This window comes from Manihot esculenta, chromosome 10 (genome assembly GCF_001659605.2).
Source record: "Manihot esculenta cultivar AM560-2 chromosome 10, M.esculenta_v8, whole genome shotgun sequence".
Lineage (NCBI taxonomy): Eukaryota > Viridiplantae > Streptophyta > Magnoliopsida > Malpighiales > Euphorbiaceae > Manihot > Manihot esculenta.
Window position 1 is genome coordinate 8,772,829 of NC_035170.2, and position 14,488 is coordinate 8,787,316.

General features: G+C 26.5%; 1 protein-coding gene across 2 annotated transcripts; it reads left to right on the forward strand.

The window, feature by feature from the left end:
* Positions 1-2,562: 2,562 nt before the first annotated feature.
* LOC110624402 lies at positions 2,563-8,779 on the forward strand. 2 transcript variants are annotated; one of them, XM_021769519.2, is made up of 3 exons: positions 2,563-2,814; positions 3,415-3,498; positions 4,092-4,474. In XM_021769519.2, the coding sequence occupies exons 1-3, from the start codon at positions 2,668-2,670 to the stop codon at positions 4,122-4,124; spliced, it is 264 nt and encodes an 87-aa protein (XP_021625211.1). In that variant the 5' UTR covers positions 2,563-2,667; the 3' UTR covers positions 4,125-4,474. The 2 variants fall into 2 exon arrangements, with proteins under 2 accessions (XP_021625211.1, XP_021625212.1); XM_021769520.2 differs by lacking the exon at positions 4,092-4,474 and adding an exon at positions 8,593-8,779 and having other exon boundaries at positions 2,565-2,814.
* The last annotated feature ends 5,709 nt before the right edge of the window (positions 8,780-14,488 follow it).

The following is a 14,488-nucleotide window of genomic DNA, read 5'->3' on the forward strand; positions in this document are numbered from 1 at the left end:
TCTTCGGTATCCATTATGATTTGGTGGTAATCTAAAATAGCATCAAGGAAGGAAATCACTGCATGACCCGAGGTCAAGTCTACTAACCTGTCGATGGATGGCCACGGGTAATGATCTTTTAGACATGCTTTATTCAGGTCAATAAAATCCACGCACATTCTCTATTTTCTGTTAGCTTTCTTTACCAGGACCACATTAGCAAGCCATGTGGGATACTGGACTTCCTTTATCAACCCTGCACTCAAAAGCTTATCAATCTTTTCTTTGATCACTTGCTACCTTTCTGGTGTAAACTTTTTTTCTTTTGTTGGACTGATTTGATGATTTTGTCAATAGATAATTTATGAGTGATGAGAGATAGGTCCACACCTGTTACATCTTTTGGAGACTAAGCAAAAGTGGTTACTTGGCTCTTTAGCAACTCTATTAAACAAGTCTTTATTTACCAATTAATGCAGTACCGATCCATACTTTTTGTTCCTTTCCTAGCTGGATCTCCTCTACCGGATTTGTTGGCTCTGGTTTTAAGTGAAATTCTAGTTTCTCCAGCAATTCGATGTGCATTATTGCTTTTCCGAGACTTTTTGTTAGGTGTCCATAACCTTCTTTGGTCAACTTAGGATTGCCTCACACCACAACTATTCTTCCTAGAGCTAGTAGCTTAAAATACATACTACCCATATTAATAACAATATCGTGGTAGTTTAAGATTGGGCAGTCGAGTATTGCATTGTACGCAAATGTGATATCTACCACTGCAAACTTTGCATACAACTCTCACCTATATTTTTCGTTATCCAATACTAGGGGAGGTTGATGATGCCCAGCACTGCCATGGTATTATCTCCTAATTCTACTAACGGATAGGAAACTCTGAAAAGACTATTTTTATCCAAGCTTAACTTATTAAAAATATTAAAGATGAGAAAGTTAACAGAATTATCTATATCCACCAATATTCGCCTTATTTTGTACCAGTTCAGGAGGATCTTGACGACTAGCATTTGAAAGAATCCATTTTCCTTGTCTGCAGGGCCGAACCCTACCTCTTGATTGACCCATGTTTCTTGTTCAATTGACAGGACGTCTTTTGCTGCACGCTTATTTTTTCCTTTTCTCTTATCGGTCCCTCCGTAATGACATGTACGATTCCATCCATTTCAAGAGATAGAAAGGAGAGATTCCTTTTTCAGAGAGAAAAGGAACAAGAGAACTTTTTTAATCCAAATGAATAAAGAGAATTCAATGGATTTTCCAGCAATGAAACCAAATGATGTAGTCGGAAAATAGAGTTGTGCTGTAATTGGCTAGACCTGCACAAAAGAGAATGTGAGGTGGTGGTGGGTGCTATGGCAACCACTCCGATGCTCAAGTCAGTACACTGCAGAGGGTGAATGCAATAAATTGCTTAGAATTTTAGTGTAAGAGAATAGCGTACTTTTGTCTCTGATCCTTCTCCTTTTATACTGTAAAAGGATAAGAGGATAGAGGAAAATATAATATTTTCTGATAATCCAGAAATGATGTGATCGGCTATTTGATAAGAGATATCATCAGCTAATAGATAGATGATCTCACAATTAAAGGTATAATGGGGACACGCTACGTTGTGTCTGATAACGATAACTTTTATATTGAGACTCGCCCTATTTAGGAGAAGGTGAGTATTGATGATGCACCGAGTGCTAGAGTATCCGAATCTTTTTTTTCTCGGATGGAGTCGCGTTATCCACTTATTAAATTATTGCCACGTAAACCTGTTCTGTGGTGCCAGTTTTTGACTTACTTTAGCCGATTTTTATATAGTATTAATAATATTTTTTAATAATAAAATATTTTTTAAATTTAAAATATAAATAATTTTAATATTTTAATTAATATAAAAATAAAAAATAATTTTTAAAATTATAAAAATAAAATTTTATTATAAAAAATAATATTTTATTAGTAAAAATATTTTATTAAGATCAAACTTATTTATTTTTTAATAAAAATATAAGAATTTAATTAATAAAAAATTAAATTATACTTATTTAAGAATTACATAAAAGTATGAGAATTTAATTGACTTATCCCTATTAAAGAATCCATAACAGGAGCATCAAAATCCTCGTGGTTTTCTTCCAACTAAATAACTAGAAGGTGAAGCTTTATTTATTTATTTTTGGAAAAAGACTAGACGGTGAAGCTTGAGTAAACATAGAGAGGCCACTTGTCACTGTATTTGTGTGTTTTATTTCTATGAAATAAAAATACATATTCTAACATAAACTTTAATATATTAATATTTATTTTCTATTTTTTATTATAAAATTTTAATTTTAAGTATTTCTCTGTTAAATATTATTATTTAATAATTTAAATTATTTTTAAGATTTTAAAATTTAGCTAAACTTATTTCAGTAATTATTTATAAAATATATAAGTTATTAATTTTAATAAGATATTATAATTAATATTATAATATTTATTTAATAATACTCAATTATCGGGCCAGATTTGAAAAATTGATCACAACTCAATAAAAAATTAATACTTGAGGGATATTATAACAAAAGGTAACACTGCTCTCTCCACTCTACCAGCCTCTAGAAGCCCAAAAAATGCCTAAAGCATCGTAAAGACCCTTATTAAAATACACACATCCTCGTCGCTAAAACTCGTGAAATGGCAACCAGATTCGCAGTGAGCAGACTCTGTATTACTCGCTCTCGCTCGATCGAGTCAACTTGGAGAGCAACTCGCTGCTTCAGCGATGACAGGGGCCGTATCCTGAGCGAGGAGGAACGCGCCGCTGAGAACGTCTATATCCAGGTTACTTTTTCTTTGCTTCTCCTCTTAGTTTTGATTGAGTGCCTGTTTGGTCTAGGGAAATAGAAGAGAAATAAAGTATTATAAGCTAGATATATTATAGTAAAGGCATGTTATCATTTGCTGTGTTGATAAGGTAACTGCGTTACTTCTTTTATGTGAGATATGTTGTTGTAATGAATGATCCGGTGAACCGTTGGATTAACTGAGTTCAGGTGGTTCCTTGGTGCCCAGTCGATCTAACGGCTTTTATTTATTAATAACAATTGATGATTTTGTTTAGAAAGAAAAAAACCTATAGAACTCCTTTTGGTTGCCAGGAAAATGAAGGAACGGAAAGGAAAATGAAATATGGAGCTTATTAGTGTGACTACTTGTTGCACAAAGTAATTTTAGAATCATATAAGTATGATTTCTTTGTGTCATATGAAGATGATATTTACGTTTGATTTCCTCCATCTCCTCTAATATGAGACATGGATGAACCTGGCGGACTTTAATTCCACATTCATTTGTGCGAGTCTGTTTTTGTGTTTGATATTCCCAATTCCATATATTTTTTTCTTTAGTTTTATTTGACAATTGTTTAACATGTGTTCTAAGAAAATGGAGAGGGAAAGGCTGGCGAAGCTCAAGCAGAAGGCTGAGAAAGAAAAGGCGGAGAAAGAGAAACAGAGTTCTGACAAGGTATGGGTGGATTTTCCCTTTATTTTGTATTCAAGAATTCAAAAGGTGTGTGGTTTTATTAAATCAAACGGTTTTTCCGTGAATTCTAGCATGTTGGTTGATTGATTTAGTTACTGTACATAATCTATTCAAATGAGGTGTTTTAATTGCTTTTGAAATGGAAAAGGAAAACAAAATGAAGTACCCTAAGATCAGAGTTTTCATTGGTTTTAGATGGATTAAAAATTTAAAATAACGAAGGGTCAACCTACATGTTTTAATGGTTTAATTTGTAAGCATCAAATTCAGAAATAATTGATGAGTATGACAAGCTAAATTACTATTTTAGGCTCAGAAATTAAACTTATTTACCTTACCGAGTCCTAGTTATTGATGAGCGCATATTCAACTTAGAACGCAATTTGTCTTCCAACAACACAGGCAAAAACATGTCAGCGTCCAGGTTGTCTTAGTCCAAGTCCAAGTATGTGAATTCATATAAATAAATCTGTGATTTGGTCTGATTTTTTAAGTTTTTCTTTCCATAGAAGTGTTAAATTAAAATTAGAGTAAATGTCCGCATAATACTTCTTGATGTTACACAAATTCTGCAGCTTTTTAGTCAACAATTTGATGGAAAGATTTAAAAAGAGTCGAAAAACTTGAATGAAAGGAAGGAGCATGTGTTAATCCTGGTTGGCAGTGGGTTAATGAAGTGACAATTTGGCTTTGTGCTTTTTCACTGGTCGTATGACAAAATCTGTAAAGTGTTGAGGATAATATGGCAAAAAGACTTGGTTACTAATGTCGCTCTAAGGTATTGCAATCTTCATTCTAGACTGACTTGGTTACCCTTGGTCTCTTTTAGTAGTCTTAGCCTAGGAGGATAAGCAATCAAACATCGATCTCGATAAGCTCATAAACGACTCTTTTTTATTTGACAACATTATTGATTATGAAAATTCTTTTAACTTAAGGACATAAATCTATACCATTTTATCTGGCTACAGTAGTTTCTAGACATGTCTTGAAAAAAAAATTGTAAGTTATCTATTTCAGGTGAAAAAAGAATTGCAGCTTGTGTGTGTAGAAGTTCAACTGTTGATTTTAAATTATTTTGATCTATTACACTATTTTGTGCCCTTGTCACTCGTTCACTGCTTAACATGGGGTTCATAGTGTCATTCTTTAATTGCATGCGATGAGATGGTATGAATTGGGTGTCATTATGATCCAAAATCAATTTTCCTTATTACCACAAAATTTCAATCCAATCTGATTCTGTACTTGAATGCCTTAAATACATGTTTGAGTGTCTAATACTAACAGATGGTATAGATAATCTTATTTCACTTAAATTTCTTTAGTTTAAAATTTGATATTAAACTCGGAGATACTGAATGAGAGTGGAGGATTTTTCTGTTTAGTTAAACATCTTTTTTTTTTTTCATTCCGACTCACATATATTTAGACTGTGCGCCTAAATAATGTTTAATCGTATCATGTTGGTTGCTCAAAGTTGGTTGGTGCTTTTTATGTTTTTAGTGTTAAAAAAAATTATTTGAAAATCAGGGGTGGGGCAAAACATTTGCCAAAGAGGTGTTTGAACGCCACATTTGATAGGCGCCCTATTGTGTGTGTTTTTTCCTTTTAAAAACAAAGCCTTTTTTTTGCCATGGATTGAGCATTTTTAAAGCCTGTAACAGGTAAAAGCCCGTTGCAGCTTGCTTTAATTTTAATAAAAATTAAAATACTTTTTTTTAAACTTTTTTAATTATTATTATATTATAATAATATAATTATATTATATTAATTTAATAGTATTATTTATGTTATGTTATATTAATTTAATAATATTATTTATAATATTTTTTGTAATAATAAATATATTTTTTATTTTTTATAATATATTATAATAATATATTTTATTATTTTTAACCAATTAATTTTTTTATAAAAAATTAAATTGTATCTGTTATAAGTTTTTTGAATAATTTTTTTTATAAAATTTTTGTTTTGAAATTAATATGTAAATTTAATTCTTGTAACTTTAAACATCTATTGTCCTGCATGAGAGCGGCAGATTTAGAGTTATAAAATAATATTACTCTATTATTAGATATATACGAATTATTGGGTTGTTTATAATTTATAAAAAAGAAAATAAATAAATATAAATATTTAAAATTATAAGAATTAAATTTATATTTTATTGAATTATTTTTTATAACTGTAGACGTCTATTTGTATTATAATATTATTTTAGAATTAAATAATATCAGTAATATTTTTTTATTTGAATATTAATAATATAATTAATATATATTTTATAATATATATAATAAAATTTATTTTTATTACAATATATATAATATAAAATTAAAAATTTTTATATTAACAACATTAATTGTTATATAAAATATATTTACTATTATATTATAAAAATTAAAAGGTATAGTAAAAAAAATAACAAAACTAACTAAATATATTTTATTTATATTTAAAAAGAAGATAATAGATTTTTTTTATTAATTAATAATATAACTAAATATATTTTATAATATATATAATAAAATAAATTACTATAAATATTTTTATATTAAATATAAAATAAGAATTTTTTTTAAAATTTTGAAAGCCGCCTGCTCTATGGTGAAGTTTGTTCGGTTTAAAGTGGAATCAAATTAAATAAATTAAAAATTAAAATTTTGGTATTTATAAAAATTAAATTGAATCGATTTTGATTAAAAATCAAATCGAATTGATTTGATCGGTTTAGATTTTTAATATTTTTTTTATTTTTTACTAGTATTTTAAAATTTAATTAAAATATTTTAATTTTAATATAGTGTAATTTTACTATATTATTGAAAATAATATATTATTATTATTAATCAGTTTAATTTTTTTAATTTTTTTTTATTAAAATCAAATTGAATTAATGAAATTTTTGAAATTAAAAATCGAATCGAAATGAATAAAAAATTGAATAAAAATTTTAAATTAATTCAATTTTAATTAATTTTTTCGATTTAAAATGAATACTCCGTACGTGATACGCATCAACTAAACAAACTGAGTAGGCTTTGTTTATTTTTTGTTTAAAAAAAAAAAAAAACACAATGGGCGTCTATCACGGTTAAATTTATATTTGATAAATAGTTTTAATTCAAATCTAAATTGCTATTTTTTTTCTTTTTTAAATCTGAAAAGTTAAAATTTCCAAATTGGTTGAGCCCACTGCTGGGGCGAAAAATTTTAGAGCAACCAGGCAAAAATCATTTCTGTTGTTCGTTTTATCTTAATTTTCCATTTCAGATTATTACAAGTTAAGATGCTATTGCGCGAAAAAATATTTTTTATTAAAAATTATTATTATTATTATTATTATCTACATATTTACAAAAAAAATTATTTATAATTTATTTAAAAAATTATCTAATTATTTTATCCATATGTAGTTTAAAATAAGCTGTTATAATTTTAAAATTAATATAAGCTAAAGTAGATAATAAGAGACCATTTTTGAATAACAAAATTCCATCTTAATTCACTAGTGTTTTGTTCATATATATGTTTTTTTTTTTACTTTATAATATTAATTTGGTTTAAGTGTGTGTATATATATATGTGAAAATGTTTTTAAAATATAATATATAGTGATAGCTTATTTAATATTTGAAATAATTAAAAATGGGATAAATTTTTAGAATTACTAAATTTTTTAACATATTTTACTATTTTAAAAACTTTAATTTGATATATTGTTAGTAGCAAATAAATATTTGAAAGGAACTCCCAACATTGTTTTGCCCAAAAATTCAACAATATATAGTGTAAATTTTTTTTTTTAAAAAAATAAAATTTTAAAAGCAAAAACATTAAAAAACAATAAAGAACCATTATAGAATAAATTATTTTAACTCTACGAAGAGTGAGTTACCCTTTATTTTAAATAGAATTATTTTATTATTTTAAATAATATTAAATATTTTAAGGTAATTAAAATTAAAATGAAAAAAACATATAAAGGCTTGTGATTATGTGCAGATGGTGGGGCAAGTTACTGTTCATATAAAAGAAATTTAAAAAAGTAAATTATATTTTAGTGTTAACAACGTAATTAATGGATTTCTATATTTCTACAATTGAGCACTTAAATTTTTATATAATTAAGGTTTTTAATTCATAATTTCGTTAGCCAACCGATTAAAGGGAGAATAACGGTTCAAATACTTAAAATAGTCTCATGAACATTTAAAACGTTTTTAATATAGATGAAGAATTTTAATGTAAATTACATTTTGATTCCTAAATTTTAGCATTAATATGCATTTTCAAAACTGAATTCTTTAATCACTCTATATTTAATCCGCCTAAAATTACAATTCTTCCATTCATTATAGATAATAGCTCAAAACTAGTAGATGGTTAAATTTTTAAAAGTGTATTTTTTTTTTAAAATACTCTTTATAAAAGTTTATAATTTAACAAAAAGTTAATTGATACCATTTAAAAATAGCTAAAATTGTAAATATTTTCTGAAAATTTTGAAATTATATGTATTGAAGTATTTTAATGAATGAAAATTGATGAACAAAAAGTATTAAAAATTAGTTAAATGAGATATTATAGATAAAAATTAATGAGGATTTAATTGTTCTTTAGAAAAAATGAAGGATCAAAATGTTTAAATCATAATAAATGAGAATGAATTTATTATAGAGGAATTTAAGTATACATTTTATAAATATATGAATTGATTCATTAATTATGTAAAAATTTAAGGATTTAAGTGTAGTTTATCCATTTAAAATGGATAATAAAGATATTTTCATAAAAATGAATAGTGCGGTCTCTAATTTGGATAAATTAGTTATAGGGGATTTAAGTGTTTGATTTTAAAAATATGCTAAAAGATAGGGATTAAAGTGTAATTTATCAAAAAATTGTGGAAGGATGAAAGCGTTTACAAAAGAAAAAGAAAAGATAAAAGGGCAAGGATGACTTTTAACCGTTGTATCTTTACAATTGATGGAACTTTTTACCATTGTATCTTTCATTCTGCCTTTGAAGATATCAATATCAGTTTTGCATATTTATTATATTCTGCAGAAAACTGATGGGAGCCTGTAAGGGTTTGACTCATCATTTACAATTGATGAGGTCAACTGTTGTGAAATAATCATCAGAAATAAAGATGTGACATTGTGAGATATGATCTTTGTATGGAGTGATGAACTTGTCTCTTGAACTTTTGTAAACTCCAAATTGCAACGTAGTTGTTTTATGTGGTTGTTCATCTTCTAGAAAACATGAAAATTTTTTATTCTTTTCCTTATCTGAATTTGAACTTCTACAATTTCTCTCTTTTGCAAACCAAGTATCATAAACAAATTTATTTAATATGAAAACTAGATAAAACTATTTATGTGTAACCTGCATACTCTTGCTGCTTGAATAAAAAATGAAAACTCAAAAATTGAAATACATATACACACGCATTTGTTGCAAGTTGTTGAACTGTGCTGGAAGTTCCAGTTACTAAAGTTAGAGTAATTGATGTTAAATTATTTTAGTCAGCCAGTTTTTCTTTCTTTTTTCTTTTTTTTAACTGCAATTGTATTAATCAAGAAGCCTCCGACATACAAATAGCCTAAAGACTTGCAGGCACCGAAGTCAATCAATTACAAGGAATACAATAGGCAAAAGCTAGCTTTGCTAAACAATGAACAAATTTAAATTCTGTGAAGCGATTCTAAAATAAAAGCTTAATGCTCCGAGAAATCTCCTGTGGTTTAAAGCACGGATGGAAAGTTGCATTAATGGCTTTGACGAGAATCTCAGAATTAGACTTAAAGATGATAGATTGATACTATATGGCTTTTGCAAGCATATCAGCTGCCGTCTCAGCTCTATTTTCCCCAGCTAAAGGGAAGGAGCAGGATCCATTCTGAGCGATTCCATCTGTAATCTGTCCCACATGATCCCTAAGTGCCATTGAGCAAAGCTGGTGATGTTCTTTTAAGGCCGCATCACTATTTAGTTTATACTAGCTTTGGGAGGAGGAAGCCACCTCTTTTTGTTGATAACCTGTTTGAGGGAACCCGATTGATGCGTGTACACGAGTATTATTTTTCCATAATCTGAAGTGCACAGGAGATTTAACATTGTTCAAGATCATTTACTTTCAAATTTTGAGAAATTAAGTTATCATTGATTTAAAGTGTTCCAAATGAGAATTGTCTTTTAAAAGTATGAGAGCAATCATAGAAAGATATTTGCACTGTGCTTTAACAAGATATATTAAAATCACTTATGGCAGCTAACGACATGAGGTCATATTTTCTTAAGCTGTTCCGTATTTTCTATTGTAGTAATTTTAGGTTTTGAATTATTTTGAATTTCAAAATTTATTTAAAATTTATTTATGATTTATTTAGGCACAATTAATGTATTTTGGGTCGCTTCATATTTATTGATTTTTCTAATTCATATAGGATTTTATAATTGAAGTAGAATTTCTCTGTTCAACTAGAATTATCTATTATAGTTTTTTATTTCAACTAAGATTAGTATCGTTTATTAGAATTAGTTTTTTTTTTCAATTTAAATAGGATTTTCTATTTCAATAATTTTTTTCTACTTTAATTAGGATTGCAATAATTTTTTCTTATAAATTCACCTATATTATGTACATAAATCGAATAAGTTGATATTTTCTCTATAATTAGAATTGTTTTTGTTGATTTTATGTTTATCTTCTATTCTTTCTAAAGATGTTCATTTTTGTTTTATTTTTTAACTACTTATAAAATTTTATTTTGTGGGGTTCTAATATGGGTTTTATTACTTTATAATATTCATTTTTAATCATATTGATGGAATAATACAAGTGTGATAGAGCAACTTTTGGACATTATTTTAGTCTCGTTTGTTATTAAATTTTGTGGCTAAATTTTTTTATTACAAGTTGATTTTAAATTTCCATTCATCCTCTCTATAATTATTTTGAAGGTACAAGGACCAAACCATTTGATTGTAGGCCTGTTTGAATTTTTAACTTACTTGGTAGAATCTGATGGCCATGATAAAACACGACAATATTTTAAACTTTTCCAATATACCAGCAAGTATAAGCAACAACAACCACTCCTTATGAAATAAATTCTGTTTAAATTTCTTAACTAAATAATTTCACCATACTACAAAGGATGGAAAGCCCATTGAATTGGGCTTATAGAAGCAAGGAATAGAAAACCAAGTTACTCTAGCATGCTCACACAAAAAAGGAGAGATAGGAGCTATTCAATCATGGCGTGATCGAAGACTTCTTGTATACTGCAAAGCTTTTCCCATAAAGCCTAAAGTCTATTTGGGTCGAAGGTTTAATAGGCAAAAGGCTTTGAAGGAGCAAGGACCGAACGGGACATACTTGTTAGTATATTCAGCCAACACAAAGGAGATAGGGCCTTTTGTATAATTTTGAAAGCTTAGGGACTAATCTAGGAGCTAAAAATAATTATAGAGCATTAGAGACGCAATTCTTTAAGCCCTAATTTACCCACATGCAAAGTGGGAGATTAAAACTCCATTTTCTCTCCTCTTTTTTATCTTCATCTTCTTCTTCTCTTCTTCTTTCTTGAGAGAGAACCTTCCTTTGTTGATGGTTCTATGGGTAAAGGAGATATTAGAAGTTGTTATTCCATTGTGTATGAGTAGTTGTGGTCGTACGAATTTTCCATAACTAATTAAAGTCTTATCACTATAAGAAATTTAGCTTTTAATAATAAAAAAATATCGACTAATTTAATTTTTTTCTCGTTAATGATATATATATATAATAACCAACAATATAATTAGTCATTATTATGTGAAATTTTAACAAGTGTTAGTGAAATATTCTCGTTAAAAATAAGAGTGTTGGTCGTTAAAATGTAAGCATATTTTTTTCTCCAAATTTCACATAAAAAAGAAAAGGAATGAGGTATTACCATCTGTTACTATAAATTAACAAGCAATATAACTTATAGATCATATGTTCAATTATTATAAATATTATAAAATTATTATATAGAAAAATAATAATTTTTTATTTAAATTTTAACAATAATTTTCATCTTCGTTAGTAAATTTTTTTATGATCATATTAATTATCATTAATGAAAGATAAATTTATTGTTATTATTATAATTTTAACGATTAATTATTGTGTTGTCGTAATTAGTATTAACTACTAATATATAATATTCTTGTTAAAAATTTCTAACGATAGAACTTTTAATTACCACTTAATGACTGAATAAAATGGCCATTAATGATTTTTAACCATCAATTTTTAACATTTAATGATAAAATATTCTCTCATAGTGAATATTTTTCTTGTAGTGTGTCTTCCTATAAGTACACTACTATGAGATTTAGATATTTTAACTGGCGGTGACAAGCGAAGAAAATGAGTCACTACCCTAATAAAAGGAGTCCTATTCTGATAAAAGGAAGGACAAATAGAATGATATGGTTGAGCGACTTATCTTTAATAGGGATCCACTATCCTTCTTAATCCATAACCTAATGATCTAGGTTCAAGATAGTGAGTATGAGAAAGGAAAAGTGTTAGATACTCTTGTCTAGACTTAAGAACCAGTACCAGCCACTTACATTGATTTTTATATCTTGGAAGTATTTATTGAGCAAATCTATTTAAGGCAATATGCAATGTACTTGTTACACACGCACCGATCACGTAAAAATACCCATTTCATACGCGTCTATGAGTCTAAACGTGTCAAATTTCTACTTTAACTTAATATGAAGGAGTTATCAAGTTGGTCTAATTAAACATGTTCCTATACTCTTTTCATGCCATTGACCAATTTGCATTAAATTAGAGAGCCTAAAAAGGCATGATTTTCTAAGTTTTTGGCACATATAGTAAAAGGGTTCATTAGGTTTTTGGACATGTATCTCAAATCCAATTTTGTGATTAATTTGTCCTAAGGTCATTACTATTTAGTCATTACTATGCCAAAATATAAATCTCTTTAAACATACATAACCATATTTCTATCATATTAAAGTTGCTTTTAAATTATCAAATAATAATCAAGTGCTAAATTAAAAACAAGAGGAAAGAAAATAAAATCAATCCCAAAAGTCCATAAAAAAGGAGAGAATAGAAAAAAAATTCATTTAGAAACACACAAAAAAAAAAAAAAACTAATTAAAAATTCACTAATCAAGCTAAGTTATTACAAGACCTTAAGCTTATTATTTTTTACAAAATACTTTTAAGACATTTCAATGAATGGCCATGTCTAAATGGGCTTTCACACTCTATGCTACGTAAGTCTAATAAAGAAAGGAATTACACACTAGATGAAGAGGGAGGTTTCGGCCAAAACTTGTATTATCTGTAACATGATTCTCTTCTTGTATTTAAGTTTATTTATCACAACTCAATTTATTATATTTGAAAAAGTTAACATAGAAAATAAATAATAAAAAATATAAGAAAAATAAATTCAAACAAAAAAATAAAAGGAAAAAAATCATTCAAAAATGAAATGAATAAATTAAATATAAAAGTAATAAATTAATTATGGAAAGAAATATTTTTATTTAAGAAAGAAATAAATTAAAAAATGTAAGAAATATTTTTTATTTTTTAATTTAGATAAGAAATTTATTTTAATATATGTAAAGATATTCACAAACATACATAGTAAGCAATAAACTAAATAAGGAAGAAAAATATGCAAAGAAAAAAAATAAATTAAATATGGCATAAAAAAATATAACAAAAAAATAAATTAAATAAAGTAAAAATTAAGAAAAATTAAGAAAATTATAACAATGAAGTAACTTATTTAACTATGAAATTTAAGGAAAATGAATAAAAAAAAAAATGATGTAAATCAATTCTCTGAAAGAGAAGCTGGGTCACCCCCAAACTATTGAAGGGAAACTTTAGCCGCCTTTACTACCTGTTATAATGCTTAAATATGAGTTAATAATATAAAATCAAATAAAAATATAAATAAATAACCAAAAACACAGACTAGGTCTATCGAAAATTTTTATTTGATTATTGATAATTCTAGTATAAAAAATCAAAATTCAATAAAAAATAGCAAAAATACTCGGAAAATATGAAAATATCCTATACATATAGAGTACGTGAGAGGAAAAAGAAAGATATCAAAATGATTTGTATCATTTGAATTATTACTATTGCAATTAGGCCGTAGCATTCTTAAGCAAAAAAGGAGAGATTTTTTAGCGTAGAAAATATAGAATAAATTTTAATTTTAATTTTAAAATTTATATATTGAGCATAATTATTATTATTTAAAATTTATACCATAATTATTATTAAATTATTTACAGATAATGATAAAATTAAAAAATAATTTAAGTGTTATGGATATATGTAATTCATACTATTTTGTACTAAAATTATAAGCCCATTTTAATTATATTTTTTGGATAGTTGAGATGTGCAACGTTTTTCAAATTAAATTCAGAATGAGAAAGGTTTTTTTAAGTAAAACTCATAAGTGTAAAAATATATATATTTGACCTTTCTTTCTTATATTAAGGGCCGATAGAAATAAAAATTCTTAATCTTTAGGTTTTTTTCAAGTTTTAATTTTAATTTTTTGCGTTGTTTAATTCAAATAAGTTACATTTTAAGAAATTTACTTTTCACAAAGTTATTTAATTAAATTAAGAAAAGTAAATTACTTATGTATAAAAAATGAAAGGACTCAGATTTCGTGTGAAGAAAAGAAAAAATGGCTAATCAAATAAATAAAATTTTGAAATTTGTCAGTTGGGTTACCCAAACCAAATAAGGTCTTTTAATTTTGATACCACAAATTAAAAATTAAAATTTTGAAAAAAAATTATCCAATTTAAAAAAGATAATTTGAGAAAGTGTGGTTTGATACATGTGATATTTTTTTAATAATTTTAAATGTTTGATGGACAAAAAAGAATAAAAGGGAAG